The 19,892-nt window shown below is 34.2% G+C and overlaps 3 protein-coding genes across 6 annotated transcripts in view; 1 reads left to right on the forward strand and 2 right to left on the reverse strand.

Moving 5' to 3' along the window:
• LOC112527286 (glutamate--cysteine ligase, chloroplastic) overlaps window positions 1-8,257 on the reverse strand; it is a 10,791-nt gene extending 2,534 nt beyond the window's left edge. Inside the window, exons 1-12 of one of the 3 annotated variants that reach the window (XM_025137829.1) lie at window positions 8,072-8,257; window positions 5,994-6,364; window positions 4,944-5,094; window positions 4,301-4,408; window positions 3,633-3,725; window positions 2,617-2,700; window positions 2,429-2,497; window positions 2,284-2,354; window positions 2,103-2,171; window positions 1,588-1,681; window positions 1,420-1,509; window positions 1,254-1,334 (exon numbers count right to left, since the gene is read on the reverse strand). In XM_025137829.1, the coding sequence (XP_024993597.1) occupies window positions 1,254-1,334; window positions 1,420-1,509; window positions 1,588-1,681; window positions 2,103-2,171; window positions 2,284-2,354; window positions 2,429-2,497; window positions 2,617-2,700; window positions 3,633-3,725; window positions 4,301-4,408; window positions 4,944-5,094; window positions 5,994-6,322 (1,239 nt within the window). In that variant the 5' untranslated portion in view covers window positions 6,323-6,364; window positions 8,072-8,257. Of the gene's footprint in view, window positions 1-1,253; window positions 1,335-1,419; window positions 1,510-1,587; window positions 1,682-2,102; window positions 2,172-2,283; window positions 2,355-2,428; window positions 2,498-2,616; window positions 2,701-3,632; window positions 3,726-4,300; window positions 4,409-4,943; window positions 5,095-5,993; window positions 6,365-7,998 lie in introns of all 3 variants that reach the window. The other 2 variants (XM_025137828.1, XM_025137827.1) reach the window with 2 other exon arrangements.
• Window positions 8,258-11,723: 3,466 nt separating this feature from the next.
• LOC112527964 (anamorsin homolog) lies at window positions 11,724-16,332 on the forward strand. Of its 2 annotated transcripts, none has more exons than XM_025138833.1 (9): window positions 11,724-11,857; window positions 11,965-11,998; window positions 12,655-12,802; window positions 13,787-13,944; window positions 14,017-14,103; window positions 14,294-14,453; window positions 14,621-14,757; window positions 15,807-15,881; window positions 15,969-16,332. In XM_025138833.1, exons 2-9 carry the CDS (start codon window positions 11,996-11,998, stop codon window positions 16,005-16,007), a joined length of 807 nt encoding a protein of 268 aa, XP_024994601.1. In that variant the 5' UTR covers window positions 11,724-11,857; window positions 11,965-11,995; the 3' UTR covers window positions 16,008-16,332. The 2 variants fall into 2 exon arrangements, with proteins under 2 accessions (XP_024994601.1, XP_024994602.1); XM_025138834.1 differs by having other exon boundaries at window positions 11,730-11,857; window positions 11,928-11,998.
• A 954-nt stretch (window positions 16,333-17,286) lies between these two features.
• Window positions 17,287-19,229, reverse strand: LOC112528692 (5-amino-6-(5-phospho-D-ribitylamino)uracil phosphatase, chloroplastic-like). Its single transcript, XM_025139713.1, has one exon. It carries the CDS (start codon window positions 18,591-18,593, stop codon window positions 17,532-17,534), a length of 1,062 nt encoding a protein of 353 aa, XP_024995481.1. The 5' UTR covers window positions 18,594-19,229; the 3' UTR covers window positions 17,287-17,531.
• Between the last annotated feature and the right edge of the window lie 663 nt (window positions 19,230-19,892).

Consider the following 19,892-nt stretch of genomic DNA (forward strand, 5'->3'; position numbering starts at 1 on the left):
AAAATTTCTAATGATATATTTTGTTATAAAAAATATTTATTTTATTACAATTTAGTAAATTATATAAATTAATCAAAATATATAAACAACTCGTAGGGGTAAATTGGTCATTTTATGTGTTCTATCATGTCCAGTTTTGTCTTACCAAACGCTGAACAATTGTTATGTCCGGTCCTATCTTGTTCGGATACTAAACTCACCCTCAAGAAACAAGATTCCAAGAAAAGGTGATGCCAATATCTCCCTCCGCCCAAAAATTGAAAAAAAAAAATTCAACCGTTTTTAGACAAAAAGGTAAAAAAAGGAATAGTATTAGTTACGTAAGAGACCTCTATGCTAGTGTATAGAGAAATTGTGCATGTCCTATACCAATCTATAGATACACGTCAGTTAAAAAAATTACTACGAGAGAATATACATCCAAATACCAAATGATTTAACAAAAAGTAGTTTTGTATTCATGCATACAACTCTTTTTCTAAAAAAGGGATGCTACATCCTATGAAAGAACTGTAGAATAGTAAATATCCAAAATCCAAATCATGAAATAAGAAACAGGTGGTTATATTCCATAATGGAAGCTAAAAGATCACCTTGATGATTTTATTTAAAGAAAATAAACAAAAATAGTAGCTTAAAGGCACTTTAATATAAAGGTGATCATTTGCGGGCCTGGGCTGGACCCGGGTCAGGCCTAACTTGTTTTTTTGTCCAACTTGCCTAATATTGAAAACCCAACCCCTTTTTTTGGGCTTGACAACTTGACATTGCCTGCCCTATAAACGGGCCGGGCTTGCCCACGGGCCTAAAAAGTGTAACTCTTATAAATCTATAAACTTGATCACTAACAATTAATTAACATATGTGGAACCAAAAAATAAAGAAAAAACACCATTGCAATTAAAATTTTAAGCAACTAAAGTGACACATGGATCTCAACAAGTAGAGAAAGAAATGAAAAACAAAATTCAGACTTCCATAAACAAACAACCCCTTAGCCTTTTGGGTTCTCAAGAATAACCCAAACAAAATTCAGAGTCCCATGTCCGCCCGTTAATTTTAATGAACAAACCCGGGCCCGTCCATTTTCTCGATAATGGTTGTCCAAGCCCGTATTTCTAGCGAGCCGGATGAGCCGGGTCTAACAGGTTGTCCCGCCCATGAACAACTCTACTTTAATGATGAAAGAACATGCAGAAGTCATGCATATTATTCATCTGCTTATTGAATGTAAATGATCAAAAGAACCTTACCCAAAAAGCGGGCAATGCACATAACCTCCTCCATGGCCCTCCATCAGCACCCCTCATTTCCAAATATCTTTTAAGTCTCACCTGAATCAGCAAGAAATAGCAGTACGATTCTAAAAAAAGGATTGGAAAAAAGGGTTCACATTTATCATGTTTGCTAGTAACGTACCTCAGGAAATATTGTTGTGAGGTGATTCTCCCAATCATTCAAAGTTGGATACACTCCTGGAAGCGGAGGAAGCCTTCCCGCAAGGAAGTCCTAAAAATTGTGCCAAAATTATTCTCATGGATAATTCAAGTACATATTTAAAACTGATTATCAGGGATAGAGTGAAACCCTGAAGGATAATCCAGCGCAGTCGATATACTTATGCTTCCGATAGACAAAATACATAGGAACATCAAGAGCATATTCAACATATTGCTCAAACCTGAGCCCATGAAACAGAGAGTATCAGTATAAAAATAAATAAAAATCCATAAAAACTTTTAATCAGAAATATAGAGAAATAACCCATTTGTAAACAATCTATATTTTCAAACAATCTCTCAATACAACACTGAGGGTCTGTTTGTTAGCAGCTGAAGTGGCTTAATGATATAGAAAGTGGCTTATTCAATAAGCTTCTAGGGAAGAGCTTTATGGAGAAAACCAGGTTTTTTACAAACATTCCCCTCCCAACTGAAAACACCCTTCTTCTCTCTATTAAAAAACCCTTCCAAACAAAAACTTCCCCAATCTATACAGACAAGAATAATCCACACAGACAGCTTTATCCATACAGAACTTAATGTAAAACCAATAAAACAGTCCCTGAGAGGACCACATAATCAGAGCAAGAGCAAACTTACCCAAAAGAATCATCAAAGACAAAGGGAAGCATTCCAGCACGATTGTTATCAGTGTCCGTCCAAATTTGGCTGATAAAAGAATTTTAATATTGTCACCATCTTCCCATATGTATTAAATAAATACTAGTGACACAAGCATGATATAATGATAAGCAACATCTAGTAAGTAGCAGGAAACAACCTCCTCATGCTGAGATAACCATTCGGTTTTCCTTCTGTAAATGGTGAATTAGCAAATAGTGCAGTAGCAATCTGATTCATGTTAAACCATGAGATCCAGATATTGGTACAAATTTACACAAGTGAAAGTTAAGAATTATACTCACAGGTTGTAAAGCAAGACCAGCACGGAATTTTCTTATCATGTCAGCTTCAGACGAAAAGTCCAGGTTAACCTGTCAAGAACATACATGCACTCAACTTCATATTTAAAAATAAAATCAAGAATTACTTTAAGAAAACCCCATGCACCTTTTTGCCAAATAAAAGTGTAATTTGAATAAAAAGAGCACACCTGAACGGTACATGTACGGAACATCATGTCAAGTCCAAGAGAACCCACTTTAGGCATGTAATTCCGCATAATTTCATATCTTCCCTGAGCCAATATACAATGTTAGCGTACTTCATTTTTACCTTCATAGATGGTTTAGCAAGTCTATGCTACAAAGAAACTTAAACTTAAGAGGCATGCATCAGAAATGTGATAAAAACTTAAATTCAGCTCAACAGCCCACACAAATAACTTAATGTCCGAGCATGTACCTTCTATAGATAAACGAACATTATATGCAAATACATTTTCTTATATCATTTTATGTGTCATCTTAATCAAGAAAACATCCTTTGTTGCTCCTCACATCAAACAAAAATTGTTGACTTTCTCACTACGTGATACATGCCCTATAACCGCAACCTGTATGGCTCATATAAGCTTGAAATCTCGATAAGTCATAAAGCTTGGAATATCTCCTTGACTTTTCTAGAAAGGGAGCAACATACCCTTCACCATTCTTTAGACACACTTTCGCTTATGGATAAAGATAATAAGTACTCAATGTAAAAGAAGCATGAAACTTACCATTTCATTGAGATATTGCACAGTACCGTTCAATTATGATATAATTTGGATAGATAGGCATTCAACTCACGTTGTTACAGCCATTATACGAGGATAAAATGTCAAGAACTACTTCAACTTCACATCAAATCAAAATCTCCAGCTGAATCTTAGACATAGGATATGAAGATATGGTCCTAACCATCCATAATACATACTAAGCTATTGCTGGTTAACCATAAATAAAGTAGCTGGGCTCTAACTCTTATCTAGCATTAATGCTAAAGGAACTCTGTTATTCATACCAGAACACTAAATGTTAGACTCCGTCATAAACTGAAATTACTTGATGACTAATGTGCCCAAAATAGTGGTAAATTAATCGATTTAATTCTTAAGCATATCGGTCTGCTTAAAGAAAGCAATTGCTAATTGGTTGGATGAAATCTAGAATTACAATAAATTTTTACCTTGGGCATTATAGGTATATCTTTTCGTTCCCATTTTGGCTGGAAACCAATTCCAATGAATCCTATTCCCATTTCTTCAGCAACAGCTTTAACCTGTATAGTAAGTTCCACATGAGTGCAACTGCCAATCTCAAGGCATAGTAAAGCATATGTGACTGTGCTATATAAAGATTAAATAATCATGCACATAGAAATTTCCAAAATCCAACATATCACAGACAGACAACAAAATAACAATGATGAAACTTTGAAGCTAGAGTAGCAAACAGCCGTACAGGAACTTTGCACTTTTGCAGGTGGCATCTAAGTTTGCTAGATATAGTTACAAACAAATTATGTGATGGAAAGGTAGTAATATTGATAGATCATGGTGAAACAATAATAACACGAAGAATGATTACACAGCGAATCTAGCACTGGTAACATGAAACTGCTAATGCACCCAACTCTTGCCATGAACACACATGTAAAAAACATAATTTAAATTAAATCCAAAATATGACATTTCTTTTTCAAGAAACTGGCCAATCTACATAAATAGGCAAGTTTGCATGTTCTAATCCAGGACCTTGAATGCAATTAACTTGTATGTGGAGAGACATTCCAAATTTCAAATTTCAATAAGCAAGAGCTGTCTGCACAAGTTCCTGTAACATCAAGCTACAAACCTGGTAAAGGTGTGAATTAACTTCTGCACAAGTTTGATGGAGAGTTTCAAGAGGAGCACCACTAAGTTCAAATTGACCACCAGGTTCCAGAGATATACTTTGTTTTCCCTGAAAAAGAGTAACATAAATTATTTATAATGATAAAAAGAAACAAAAGGGGAAAAATTGTTTTAGAATTAAAACGGGCAAAGCGGGTTGAAAGTCAAACAGCATGTCTTATTTGATAAATACTTGTGTTTCGTAATGTAAACCAAAATTGTGATTCGACAATATAATGAGAATGCATTTGACAGCAGTGTTACCTTTTTCAAAAATGAAAATTTGAAGTCAAAAATAGATATCATGTTTAACTTGACTAAAAGTTCAACTTCATTACATAAACAAGTCAATGCATGTATTTTTATAACCCATGAAAACATCCAAATCAAATTTAAAATCATTGACTACCATTTACAAAATTTTCTAAATATGTTTTGGTTCTCCGAAAAAGTAAACTTTTGTTGTCAAACACTATATTCTGTCTGGTTTTAACTTTGTTGAAAACGTAAGTGCGAGAACAGAAGAAAAAAAATCTTTGCCAAACGAGGCCTTAACTTCCAAAAAAGCATTCCATTGAAATGAATTACAATTATCTGCAGAATACCTGTTTAAGTCCAATTATATTGTCGCCTTCCATGATTTTCTCCCAATCAAATCTCTCAGAAATAGCATTGAGCAGATCAGCAATTTGTTCATACTTCATAGGATGCAATGTTTTAAGCTCGAAACCAAACTTTTCATGTTCGGTTCCTATTCTGTCAAAGCAATACAGTAGGATCGATCATTGACAATGAAGACTAATACAGATGGATAGTATAAGAAAGACAGAAAAACATATCAGAGAAGGTTACAATCTTGCCCTCTTTGGCTTCAATCTATACAAGAGAAAATCTGGAGACAATCAATTTCACCTCTATCTTCACGATAGAATCCATTTATTTCAAGGATCAGGGATGAAACTCATGTATCATAACCCAGGGGCTGAAAAATGGCATTACAGTAATCTGGGGGACTAAACATGGTATTATAAAAACCCTTGATTTGTATGTTCTTGGACTATGTGTAATTGTATGAACCCAGATTTAGTTTATTCTGTTTTTTGATGTTTGATATAATCATTATTTATACAGTTTCGCAAATGAAAAAAACAACATGAAAATGCTAATGGAAATTATAAATTTTATATATAAGAACCAGGTTTACTCACAAATTTTCTGATGGCACAACGTGTTATAAATCATTATTTATACAGTGTTCGCAAATGAAAAAAACAACATTAATGTATACTTGAAAGCAACTGAAAAAGATTAAATAAAGAAACCATAGAAGTGGCCTGACGTATGAAAGAAGTATGACGCAGTAAGTTTGTTTCATTTCTGCTGGTTAGTTGGTTCACATCTCAAGTTACGGGCATGGAATAAATGATCATATGGCCAAATGAACATCTGGAATATGTCTACCAACTTATTAACATATCTAGTGAAATCAAACGAGGTGACTAACCAGTGATAGGTCGCAGGTTCTAGATCAAATAATTAAACGAAATAATGATCTACTGAGATCTTGTAGCGAAAAAAGTAACATATATGCATACATGATGTTGAGCATAAAAGACAAGCAAGAACCAAGAATAAATGAGATTCAGAAGTCGAACCTCCAGTTCTCCTTAGGCTTGCACCCAGAAGCAAGGTATCCCACAAGATCTTCTTTTGTTAGTGGCTCTGTAGCGACGACTGCATCATCTGTGGGAGGACTGGCAGCAACAATCACTTGACTTCCCCGTTTGGATTTTACACCAATGGCATGTACATGCATATTTTGGGTAGTCTTTGAGGAATCCCCTGGAAAGGCAACAGTAGAGGTCCTGTATCTAAATGCTTTGGTGTTATTTGGTCCACAGTAAAGTGCACCAGATCCAGATTTACATTGTAAAATCTCAGTACGAATGCCATGGGATGGAGTCGTCTGAGATGTTAATACCATTTTTTATCCCTGGAAGGCACAGCACCAACTTCAGTTAAGAACCTAACATACAATAATCATCAGTAACAACGTAATGCTTAGTCAAAGCAACATAAGCACAAACGCTATATATAAATGTCTCATTTTCAAGGTCAACAGTGAACTAGAAAATATGGAAGCAAGAACTTGATGAAAATGATAGCCTTAAATAAGACAATAAATGCTGATGTCTAAGGCCAATGCGTGGCATCCAAAAAAATGATGTACGTGGTTTGTACTTTTTACCCTCAAGCAAGGCCATAAAACCCTTTCTCTGAGGATTGGTTGCAATTGCTAAAGAAAACAGCAACAATAATAATTGTTATGATCACAATGATGTCAGTTTCTGCTCCTTTTAAATTATAATCATAGGCAGTCAATGCATGAGATTAACCCTTCCTCCTTCAGCCCATACTTTCACCGTTTTTGTCCTTAATAATGATAGAATCAGCTATCATAACCTTTTGTACAATGCACCGTTTTTGTCCTTAATAATGATAGAATCTGTTATCATAACCTTTTCTACAATGCATCGTTTTTGTCCTTAATAATGATAGAATCTGTTATCATAACCTTTTCTACAATGCTTGCAATGTGAGGGATAAACAAATCAAACAAAAGAAAAGACCATTTTAGATGTTTTCCCTATCTTTTACAGTTACAAACTGAACTTCCTTGTCAAATATGCTAAATTTGACAACAAAAAAAGGTAAAAAGCAGCTTAATAAGAGTGCATGGTCAAACATAATAAGGTCAAGTAAGCAACCAAAATAACATGTGACACAATGCTCAAGATAACAATCTGCAAAAATGTTAGTTGTTCAACATGTTTTCATACAAATAGTTTTACTTCCTATAAATGGGACTTTTTTCTTTGTAAATCTATGAAGTTCATTTATAGTATATGAGCATCTATTCATATGAAAAAAACTTGCCGTCCATAGAGCTTTGCTCCTACCTTTAACAGTATGTAACTTTACCATTTTATTTCCATTAATCACTGACTATAACCAATCAATCAACCTTTATTAACTTCATGATTGCATCTTATCTTGACCTATACGAATCAGCATTATTCGCATTAAAAGAAATTCAAGAATATATCTAAGATACACCAAAATATGTCAAGAAAAGTAAAACCAAAATTTGCCAAGAGAAAAGAATGCCCAAATGCACCAACATGTTGTCTAACAATTGAATCAAAAACCACTTACATCAAACATGCAAAAAATGTTTCATTTTTTTCATGTTGGATTTTGGAAATTCATCCAAGAAGTTCATGAAATCAAACTGGACCAATATATTTTTTTGCCTGTAATTCCAAAAATTATTTCATTTTGAATTTAATTTACTCGTCAACCTTTTTGTTGCTTGAACCAACACAGTTCGCTTTCCAATTAGAACCTTTAAAAGGTAAAAGCAGCTCTTTTCACACTCGCAGGTCGGGTCTTAGAATCTTTTTTGGGGAAGGGAGTGGGGAGAAACAAAGATCATCAATACATGTCAACAATTTACAATCGAGCTCTATCGGTGCCATTAAAAACACAAATAGACATGTAAACAAAGTACTCAATCCAGCTTAAGTGATAACAAATTCTCGAACACCAAATTTGAGAAAAATCCGGAAAAAAAAAAAAACAAAACCTGAAAATCACTACCTAAAATCAACAGAGATGAAAAAGCAATTGTATAATTATATAATAGATTAAGATGTAGAAAAGTAGTCCGAACTGATTGAGGAAGGCAGCAGCCGGCGAGATGAGGCAGAGTGGAGAAGCTAGTAATCCTTGTAAGCAACTTCTCTCGCTTAGTCACTCTCAAATTATGACAGTCGACAGTGAGTGGCGAGAAATTAGGGTTCTTTGTTGATCCCAATGGGAAATGGGGATTTAAATCAACCCATGAGAATCCGGATCCGCCCGGCAAAGATTTACGGGTAAAAGCCATCCATCGTCTTCTAGACGCCATCTTGGACTCCAGGGTGCCACGTGGCATTGACGGATGTAAGCGCATGCGTGAAAACTATGACCTGTCTACAATCTATTCTTGAGTAAATTACATTTTTCGTCCCTGTAGTTTGTTAAAATTTTCATATTTCGTCTTTGTAGTTTTACAACTTTGATTTTCATTTTTATAGTTTGTAGTTCATTTCTATTTTCGTCCCCGAGACTAAAACATTACTTTTAAATACTAAAGACTAAAATAGAAATAAATTGTAAACCATAGAAACCAAAATAAAATAAATTTTAAATCATAAAAATGAAAAAGGTAATGAATTGTAAACTATAAGAACCAAAACAACAAAAAAATTTAAATAATAAAAACGAAAAAGGTAATGAATTATAAACCATATAGATATTATTGTAATTTCAAAATCATAAGAACGAAAATATAAATTTTCAGCAAACTATGAGGACTGAAAACATAATTTACTCTATATTCTTTTGAAATCAAAATTAAATATTAAAGCATCTTTAATATTAAAAAAATGCGGAGGAGTTGTTTGGCAGTTGCTGAATGGTTTGATGTAGAATGATTAAAAGGTTTTCATGGTATAGCGTAAAATGAAATGTAATTGTTTGGTAATTGTTTACAATAAAATTAGTTGCTAAATGGTTAAAGGAGGTCCATGATACAAAATCATTCAGAGGTTTTTAGAACCAATAAGAGACATATTTTTTTTACTAAACAAGATTTACTTCTTAACGTTTCAGATATTGTCTCTTAATAAAACTATTAACAGGTAAACAAACAACCCTGAAATTTTTGTTTCTAATTTTTTTTCAAAACAATCTTTAAATTTAAAAGAAATTTTCAAAAATAATTACTTATTTTTGTTTCTAGCATATTCTTTAAAACATTCTTTTAATTTGAAGAAATCTCTAAAAAATAATTATTTATGAAAAAAAATTATTTTATATTTTCTTACCAATTAGAATCTTTAAACTAAATGTATAGAAAATAAAAATAATATTTTATAAAATATATTGTATATTTTAATAAATAATTTATATTGTAATATTTAAAATGGATAGTCAGATATTGAATAAAAATCTTGAAGATTTTGACTTTTGATTCTTGATTTTAAAAAAATTTGTTCTAGATATTTTTACAATATTAATTTTATTATTAAAATATTTAATTTATTAAATAAATATTATTTCTTTTCTTGAGTGATTTATTTGCCAAGCATCACTTAAATAAATATTTAATTTATTAGATAGATGTTATTTTTTATTAAAAATTTCAATTTTACTTTTTAAGGATGAGTTTAGTATTCATATAACATAACATGACAAAACAATTGTTCAGCATAGTATTTGTTAAATGAATAGGATATGCGAAAAGAACTGAAATCTGAAATAAACTGATATAAAATTTTGTCAAGTTTAATCCAGTACTTGTTTGGTAAATGAAATGTAACATCTGAAATGAATGTGTAGGTCAATTGCTAAAAGGAAGGGGGAGACTTTAACCAGATACAAGGCATGTCACTGGTTCAATCTCGCCCCTCCTCTAGTATTAACATAAATAAAGTAATTGACTAAGTATAAATAAAGTTTCACATTGGATTAGCCCAAAAATGTCTTCGGCTCTTTATGGGCCAAGTTTCAAGATTTAAAAATTTCTTATATGAAAATAAAAGTTTATATAAATATATTTATATATTAAACGAACATAAATAAATGAACGTAAATGAACGAAATAGACATTTGTTCATGTTCGTTCGTTTATCTAAACGAACATAAAATCGAACGGTTTGCTGAACGTTTGGTTCGTTTACAAACTTATAAATGGCTGAAACTCGTTAGCCCATTTGGTCTTGTTAATTTGTATAAATATGGTAATGTAAAGGGCTATTTGACATCAAGGGTTATCATCAAAACCTTAAGCAACAAACAAGAAAAAAAGGGGTAAAACTATCGTCTTTCACATAATTGTCATTGTATAATCATTATCAGAGATCCGTCAAGGGTTGGTCGGGTTGGAGTTTGAACAACGTGTGTTCGAAGGTTTGAAGCATGAGTCGTACAATAAAATACGTTACGTTAACCTTTGGGTTTATATTTTATTACATGTTTCTAAAATTAATATAAATTATTTTATTACCTTTTAGAATCAACTACATTTTTGGTCCATATGGTTTGTCAAAAATAACAAATATGCAATTTTAAAATTACAAAATGATCATCACGGGTTGCAAAAACGTCTAAAATTGATCCTTTTTCTGTAATGGCCATTAAATAGTTTCATTAAGCAAGGGGAATTTTCTTCTGTTTATCGTTCTTTTATCTTTTCCTATCAAAACCGGTTTTATGATTATGGTCCCTACGACTTTTGACTGGTTAAAAGACAAAAAAGAAAATCGAAATGTTACTTCTAACAAATACTTTACATTTTTGTACACCACGATGACCATCTTGTAATTTCAAAACTTCAAGAATGATAAATGTTACTTCTAACAAACCACAAGGGACCAAATTTGTAGTTTTCTCTACTTTTTATTATTCTCGAAATGCATAAATTCAATTAAATTTACTTGGAAGTTGTTCAGTTCGTTTTCCATTAAGACTTGTATGGATACAATTCTCTGTATAGATAAAATTGTCCGTAGCATAACAAATAAGTTGTTATTCAATTGATATATTAAATAAACAATCTGAATGTCATAAATAACCATTTATCTCAACTTATATTAGACGCTATTAAAGCAATTGTTTGATAAAAATATTGAATATTTGACTTTGAATGGTTTTCTTCAATTAATTTTGATATGTTAAATGACAAATTACTTATACCAAAAGTGTATTATGCAATACATTTTGACATTAAGCCATGAGTTTGAACCCTTAATCTTAACCTTACTCGAGTTCGAGTTTAATATTTCTCGAACTCTAACTGATTTTGAACACAAAATGAAACTCGTTTAACTTAAGAGCGAAGCTTCATAAGATCGATGTTCGACTCCGCTCGTTCGAAAAACTCGATTATATTTTTCGAGTCGAGTCGAGCCGAGCCAAACCATTCAAACATAAACATGCTCACATGTTCATGAATTATACATTAAAAATATAAGAATTATTAACCTCGAGCTAATAAACGAGTTAACCGATCGCTAGTTCGATATCGTAAATGTGCTTCGAGCTCGAGCTCGATAAATCGAAAAATATTAAAGCTTGAGCCCTACATTGAAAAAGTCATGCTCAAATAACCTACAAATGTAGGAATTGAATAGCAATAAATTGCAAACTGTAAGGACGAAAATCGTAATTTCTAAATCGCATAGATAAAAATCGAAATTTTAACAAACCACAGGGACTAAAAACGTAGATTATCTAAATATCTTGCTTGTTAAATTACGCGTTTATGTTTCATATGACGTACATGCAATCGGAATAGTGCACGCATCCAAGGTTTTCATTCTCTCATTCCCATCAACATCTCCAGTCTCCATCGTTTAAGGTCGCCGTCTCAGCCTCCGCCTCCGACGTCGGCTCTGTCGCCGCCCAATCCGTGGTAACTTTACACAGATCAAATTTGTTAACCCTATTTCGCTTTCACACGTATCCTTTTTGTGTATTTGCAGACCCTAATTCCCCTTTTTTTGGTTTCTTATTGATCAGTCGAAACAGAAGGTATCTGGGTTTTGATTAAATGGTGAGTTTCTACTTGAAACCCTAATTTATTCGAAGTTCTCTTTTAAGTTGATTGATTTTATATGTGTATTTCCTTGTTATTTGATAAAGCCTTATGTATCGTGTGGGTTTATGCCTAAATTAATAAAAGCCCTCGATATTTAAAGGATAGTGATGAATTATCAAGTTATCAGTTGTTTGTTTTGAATTAATCACACCCATGGATGTTGTCGTTTGATGCACGGATACCTCCCGCCATCACTATCCTAGCAGTCGAGTGATCAATCGACAACAGATAGTAGCCTAATGTATTCCCCTTTTAGGCTTTCAGCCTCTATCCCCCTATGGTTAGATACTATCTTGTAAAATAATACGATTCTAATTTATGGGTTGGGTCCGGTGAGGATGAAAGATACGGTGAGAATGGTAAGAATGGATCTCCACTCGATCAATCCTAATTGAAGAGAACATCTAACACTAATGAGATATATAGTATCATTTCCCTTCTAAAGCGCAATTCATGGGTTTTTTGGGATAAAAGTGAACAAAGGTCCAAATCCCTTCTCACATTTCTCACCTTGACTCCTATTATCACATGATCCTTTGTCTCTAATCTACAAACATAGAAACAGGTTTGCACGTATGATGGTTCTTGACTTCTGCTTGTTGATTCTGTAGGATACAAAAGTGCTGCAAGGTAGTGTATTGGCAATCACAGACAGTGTGGCGGTGCCACTTAATGATGTTCTAAATGCTGTAAGAGTGGTAAAGACGGAGGCAATTGAAGAGATTAATCCTTTGGTTATCACTCAAGCTTCATCACTAAGTACTTTTCTGCCTAACTCTTCTGTAAACATACAACCGTTATTTTATATGCTTATATCTTGAGTTTCTACCTTGTTCTGTTTTTAGCAATTGTTCTTTGTATGTCTATGTTCAATTTAACTATTGCATTTGAAATGTTGATGTTTGATGTTGATCATAATCTTATAATCCTAGTATGTGGTTACTACTTGGAACTGAAAACATGAGGATTACCATTTATCATGTTCAGTGATGTTAGTAGTACTTGGATGGGTGACCCCTAAGGAAGTCCTCATGTTGCACCTTTTTTTTCATAAGCCGGGGGTCTTCACGTAAACCACCTCTTTACCCTTCGAGGTGGAGGAAAGACTGCCTACATTTTAGCCTCCTCAGACCCCACTTCATTTGGGATTCATTGGATTCGTTTGATCTGGTAATGACGTCATTATAGTCATTTAGAGTGATGAAAGATGATAGAAGGAAACTGGTAAAAGTTAGAGAGACATGTGAAGTTTTTGTTGCAAGCACAGGTTAGAAAAGCAAAGGCCTTTATGCGGTAAAGGTGACTGTGGCAGATGTGAACTACTGTGATAAAATATTCAACATAATAGCGTGTTCCTGATGGTTTCTGATCAGTGGTCTCCTTTTGTTTTTGATGGTGTGATTTAATTATAGTTGACTGAAATCCGTTACATGTTCCACATGGGTTTACTAGGATAAACGACATTAACAAGTCCTTTACCCTCTTTTTTGGTAACCATGGGTGTCCGGGCCAGCTCGTGTGCACATCGGCTAATCCCATAGGCCTAAGATAACAACCAAGAAATCCCTAGTGGCTCTGAGGAGACTTGAACTGACGACCTATGAGAAGGAGCCCCAAGACCTAGCCTTTATTTGCCAGCTGAGCTGGCCCTCAAGGACCATATGTGATGTGTATCAGTTGGACATTCTTGTGTAGCATATACTTCCATCTAACCGACTTATATGTTATATTGATGTGTGGCAGGTTCTTTGCCAGTGGATACATCGTCCACTGATTTAATCATATCCATCAGTAAGTCATCAGTTTTTTCTAGTGATCAGCTGTTTGTGGAATTCTCACGAGTGTTGAAGCCTGGCGGAGAAATCTTTATACATCAAAATTCTGCCGTTGACAAAGAGATGGTAATGCATCTGATATCTTAAAGTACAATCATAATGGAATGAGTATACTGATCTCATTTGACCATTTTACAGTCAAAATCTTCTCTTGAGCGTAAGCTACTGGTTTTAGGGTTTTCGGATATACAGGTAGTACAGATGGCAGAACCAGAGTCTTTTGGGGTAAGTTCACTCCATCTTCGTGGCTTGGACCTTGTATTTTCTTTTTTTGCAATGCCATATTGTTCCATTTTGGAGATCATAAAGAAGTTATGATCACACTATATAATATTTATCTGAATTTCCTGCTAAACATGACCTGTGATTTAAATAACTTAGGAAATTTAAATTAGTTTAACTGCCTTGTCAACAGATTAAGGGTAAGAAACCCAATTGGAAGATCGGTTCTTCCTTTTCCCTTAAAAAGCCAGTGAAAAGCTTACCCAAAGTCCAGATTGATAATGATATGGATCTTATTGATGAGGACAGTCTCTTATCCGAGGAGGACTTGAAGAAACCTGAGCTCCCACCTGGTAAACACCATAAACTTCAAGTTTTTTTCCCTTCTTCTGAGGATGTGGATGTAATGTAAATTTGTGGATTGGATGATTTGCTTAATGTTGTGGATTCTAGTAGTTAGAGGGGCGAGAACTTTTGTTGTTTCTGATTTCATTTTGCATACCTTGATGAGTTTTTGCAGTTGGTGATTGTGAAGTTGGAAGTACAAGGAAAGCCTGCAAAAATTGCAGCTGTGGACGTGCGGAAGAAGAGGAGAAAGTGCAAAAGCTGGGAGTCACCATGGACCAGTTGGAAAACCCTCAGTCGGCCTGTGGCAGTGTAAGTCATCTTGTTGTATGAACGATTATGTAAATGTCATAATATGTTTTTCAGTCATCCCCACCATGGGAAGGACCAAGACACAAATTTCTATTCACAACCAAGTTTAAGACAAACAACCACACAAACACACAAATAATTCTTATATTGCCTTGGGGCTCCTCCCCATAGGTCAGCGGTTCGAGTCTTCTTAGGGGCACTCAGGGGCGGACCTATTAGGAGCAGATTCCCGTGCACCAGCTAAGTCGATTATTGCAAGAGAAAAATATTTAGTCGTTTGAAAGATGCACCCGCTTGATTTTGAGGGGTGCCCTTAAATACTATGAAACCAAATTTATAACAGAAATTAAATACGGGTGGGATGGTTGGATGGTTGGATTACCACTTTATATACAAGAGGTCAAGGGTTCAAATCTTTTAGGTAAAAGTTTGCTTTTTTGTCTTTTAATTATAGGCTCCCGGGCTGGTCCGGAGCGTTTACTCAGACCCTACAATGCTATTTCTGAAAATATAAACAACAAAAAAATATTTAGAAGGATTGAACTCACAACTTCAAGTACAATTATATGCATTACTACCACTATGCCAAAGACAACTTTTTGTTAATTTTTCTCCCATTTTGATTTTATTAATTTTTTCATGATATATTTTTTCCTTCCCAAGGTTAATTCATCTTAAAATTTGTCGTTTTTTTATCTCATTTTCAAGGCAACATATATTTATCTTAAGGATCAAGTGTCAATTCCATTTGAAAAAAAATGTTTTTTATTCCTCAAATCAGTTGACTTTTTCCCCAAACTGCGGTTTTCCGGACCTTTGATCCATCTTAAAGGTGCACCCGCTCAAAGAAAGTCTTGGGTCTGCCACTGGTGGTACTAGGGATTTTCTTGGCTGTTATCTTTTGGGCCCCATGGGATTAGTCGAGGTGCACGCAGGTTGACGTGACACCCACAGTTACAAAAAGAAATACTCATATTTATGTGGCTCAGCCAATGTCTAGTGTAATTGTGAGTTCCCCTTTATCTGAGACTAAAAAACTCGAAATGCAGTGTGGATTAGGTGATGCATTCCGATGCAGCACATGCCCGTACAAAGGTCTTCCTCCTTTCCAACTGGGCCAGAAGGTATGTTCACCCTTGTTATCAGATTTAAGCTATAAACATGAATTTTGAGCCTGTGATTTTTATGGGACATTATGATGGTTTTTGCAGGTGACCTTATCTGAGAACTTTCTTGTTGCTGATATCTAGGTGAAGTTAAAAACTAAATACTTGTTGAGACTGAAATGCATACAACTGAGAGCAGTGTGAAGCCATGGCACATGTTCTGTGGATTTTACCTCATTTTTGTGGTTGCTTTTTCCTTTTTGGCAAAGGAGTAGAATATATCATACTTACTCTGCTTGCAATGTCTGTTTCTGAAGAGGTGTTTTGGATCAAAAACTTTGGTCTCCTTTTGCTTGCTTGTATGAAAACAGCTTGTCAGCGCTGTTTACTAAATGTTTACTAGGTAAGCATTTACTGATATCACTTATCTTACCAATTGAGCATGACAATAATCAATAATCTTACCTGACTTAGAATGTTATATTGCACAGTGCTTTGGTTTTTGGTTTTGAATTATTCAAAATGCGGTTCAAACCGTTTTATATTTTATATTTTAAATAAAAAATATGATTATATAGTATGTTTACCATGGAATTTCGTATTGAATGGTATATGGAGTTCATGTGTCACTTTACATACGTTATATTTAGATACAAGCAACATAAAATGTATGATATTTTTGTTACAAATGCTGTCCAAGAAACATCATGAATGCTTCATGAACCAAAATATCTATAAAAGAGAACAATCACAAATGACCCCAAAAGACAGAAGGTTGATTTAGGAAACTTAAATATTTTAAATTTGATAAAATATTTATATAATTAATAATGAATTATCATAAAATAAATGGTTCTTGTGTTTTTGAAATATTTAAGGTTGCTAAATGAACATGTTATATATATAGAGAGAGAAAGGAGGGGGGGGGGGGGGGGGGGGGGGGGTGGTTGAACATGGAAGTTTCAAAATCATAGATGATTATATGTGATACGAACATGTAATTATATATGACTAAACACGTCTAATAGGGACGCAGGTGACTTGGTGAAAGCGACCAAAGGTCACCTGTTATATGTCGGTCAATGCAACATGTATTTAATCATGTATGATTATGTAATCATATCACACGTAACCATGTATAATTTTAGAACTTCTCGTTTGAACCTAATCATATATATANTATATATATATATATATATATATATATATATAGGGGGGGTGGCGCTCAATCATCTTTATTTTACGAAAACGTGAGCACCTTTATGACACGTGAAGGGACATTGTGCGGACAACTTGGCCAACGACCTAAGCCACTTCAAAGGTTGCATGAGTCTCTGATTTAGTATCACATGTGATAGTAGCACATCGGAATACCTTTATCCATGCAATAATGGTGTTCCCAATATTATGCATACACACACAATGAAACTGCAGAAACCACAAGAAACCATATGAATCACAAACAGTTTTGTATACATATATAACAGACCCATGTAACATAAATGACACATACATGATACACCATCCTAAATATGGTAATCCACCAACATCACCATTTCCATCTCTTTTCTTTCTAAATTCAGCTCCCCCCCTCCCTACCTTCATATTTATACAATGGGTAGCCATTTTAGATTCAGCCATAAACTACTATACACAGAGCTTCATAAATCACCAGAAACCATCATCAATGGCCGCCGGTGGCGGTGGGCGTGGATCATCTTCCTCGACCTCCATTTCCAACTCCGGCGTTGACCCAAATTCACCCGATTCAATATCAGCAAGATTCTTCAAATCAACTACTGAAAGCTCATCAAGCCATCTTACCACCAAATCAGCAGCAGTTAGTTCATAAACAGGATGTTTGCTAGCCACAGCCACACACTTCATTTTCGCATCATGAGCCGCTTCGACCGTTAGATTCGAATTCCCGAACACGATACATCTTTCGGGTATGAACTTCAATAACTGCGCTGCGTAAACAAACATCTCGGGATCGGGTTTCCCTCTGTAAACATCTTCGGCCGTCACTACAGCGTTGAAAACCCCTTCTTCGATCCCAATGCCACCAATGGCTTCTTCAATATTCTTTCGTGGGCGAGTCGAGACCAACGCCATTGGAATCTTGTAACGGGTTAAAACGTTCACGAATTCCCGAGAACCATCGCGAAATCGGTAAATCCCACCTTGTAAAGCTTGGTAAATCTCTTCTTTTCGTGAAGACATTCGCTTTAACTGAGACGGATCTCTTGACCAACATAAAACTTCGGAAATCGCTTGCTCGTTCTTCATACCTTCGATTCTTCGAAGAACGAAAGCTGGAGGTGGAGATTTGCCTTCTTCTTGAGAAAGCGCAAGCCACGATTGCTTCTCGAGATCAGGGTTATCTTCGATCAATACGCCTTCCCACTCGAATATCGCCCCTAACCAACCACAACCCATTCTTTCTTGTCGAACCAACGGGTTCTGTAACGATGGATTATCGGCCTTGTTCTTCGGTGGCCACAACCCCGGTTTTTGATCCAAATCAGTATCGAAACTCCGCGGAAATCGCTCTTTTTCTCTGTACAAATTCGATTCCTTCGCCAGCTCCATTGCTTGGGCCTTAATCGCCCGAAATCGCCGAAAACAACACGGCTTAACCACAATTTGTTTACCAGAAACATTTCTCAAGTTATGCCTTAAAATCAAACTATGCCCTAAAAGGGAAGTTGAAGAAATTGATTCAATCATCTCTTCCAACTAGATTGAATTCCGTTTAAGAACACAAAGAAAACCCTAAATCACGATCAAATTCGATAATTCAGTCAAATTCGATACAAATATTCAGATTGTATTATAACAACAAACTACCACCACCTTCAATAATTGTGGAATCAACAAAAACCCTAACTTAAAAGGTTCGATTCCCACAAAAACGAAAGGAATATCTTTTGTGGAAAAAACTGTATCAATTATTCTGGACAGTCGCAAAAAGGGGGAAAAGCATGATAAAGGGAAACAGGCTTCCAAAACAAAGATCCGAACTTCACTAAATACCCAATTTTTTTAAACCTAGAATAAAAAAAATTCCCAAAGTCGTGACGATCGCAGAAACCCTAATCGATAAATGAACACAAGAAACAACTCCTGGTGAAAATAAACCTCAATAGGAAGAACGATATGCAGAGAATTCAGCGGTGAGTTTAGGAATTTGCAGCTGAATAACGAGCTTAAAGATCGAAATCAGGTGTGTGTATATATTGATATAGATTATATACGTATATATTTACAGGAAAAGGATAATGAGAGAACCTGAATTTGTTGGGAATCGGAAACAGAGATGGAGAGAAAATCGAGGGAGTGTTGGCGATTCTTTTGGGAGGGAGGATTTATGTGGTTTAGAGGAGACCATCGTAAAAACTCTGATAACTGATCGAATAAATTAGTTTTATTTTTTAAGTTATTTTACGGGAAAAATTTTAAAAAATATAATATATTTTAAATGATTAATTTCTTGAATAATTTCTTAAAATAAATAAGCTTTTTAGACAATCTAAAATCTATTAAATAACTACTTAAACTTTTTAAAATACTTTAATTTTTTTTAAAATGTAAGTATTTTTTTTTTTGGTATATTTGTTTTATTTTATAAATGTAAATACTTTTTTGGTTAAAAATGTTTAAGGACTTAGTTGTTTAAAATATGAAAGTTTATTGACTTTTTTTTCATTATTTTACCATAATAACCAGTTGTATAGGTCATAAGGATGATCTAACAAGTTCTTAAAAATAATTAAGAAGTTATTAACATGTTTTAAATTGTCCAATAACTTATTTGTTCTAAAAAATTGTCCAAAAATTTAATTATTCCAAACACTAAAGTTCATTGAGTTTTTTAGACTTTTTTCATATATTATCAATATAATACAATTTTATACGATTTTAAGAAAATAATTATATTTTTTATTTTTTTTAATAAAATACAACTTTAAAGATTTTACAATTTTTTTAAAATATATATATATTTTTCAAGGACACAATGATACTAGC

The sequence above is a fragment of the Cynara cardunculus genome (genome assembly GCF_001531365.2).
Source record: "Cynara cardunculus var. scolymus isolate 2C chromosome LG 15, CcrdV1, whole genome shotgun sequence".
In the NCBI taxonomy this organism is placed as follows: domain Eukaryota; kingdom Viridiplantae; phylum Streptophyta; class Magnoliopsida; order Asterales; family Asteraceae; genus Cynara; species Cynara cardunculus.

Coding starts and splice junctions, on each gene's coding strand:
- LOC112527964 (XM_025138833.1), top strand. Junction 14,454..14,620: donor GAAACCTGAGCTCCCACCTG/GTAAACACCATA, acceptor GAGTTTTTGCAG/TTGGTGATTGTGAAGTTGGA. Junction 14,758..15,806: donor CTCAGTCGGCCTGTGGCAGT/GTAAGTCATCTT, acceptor CTCGAAATGCAG/TGTGGATTAGGTGATGCATT.
- LOC112528692 (XM_025139713.1), bottom strand. CDS start 18,593: ATGATTGAATCAATTTCTTCAACTTCCCTTTTAGGGCATAGTTTGATT.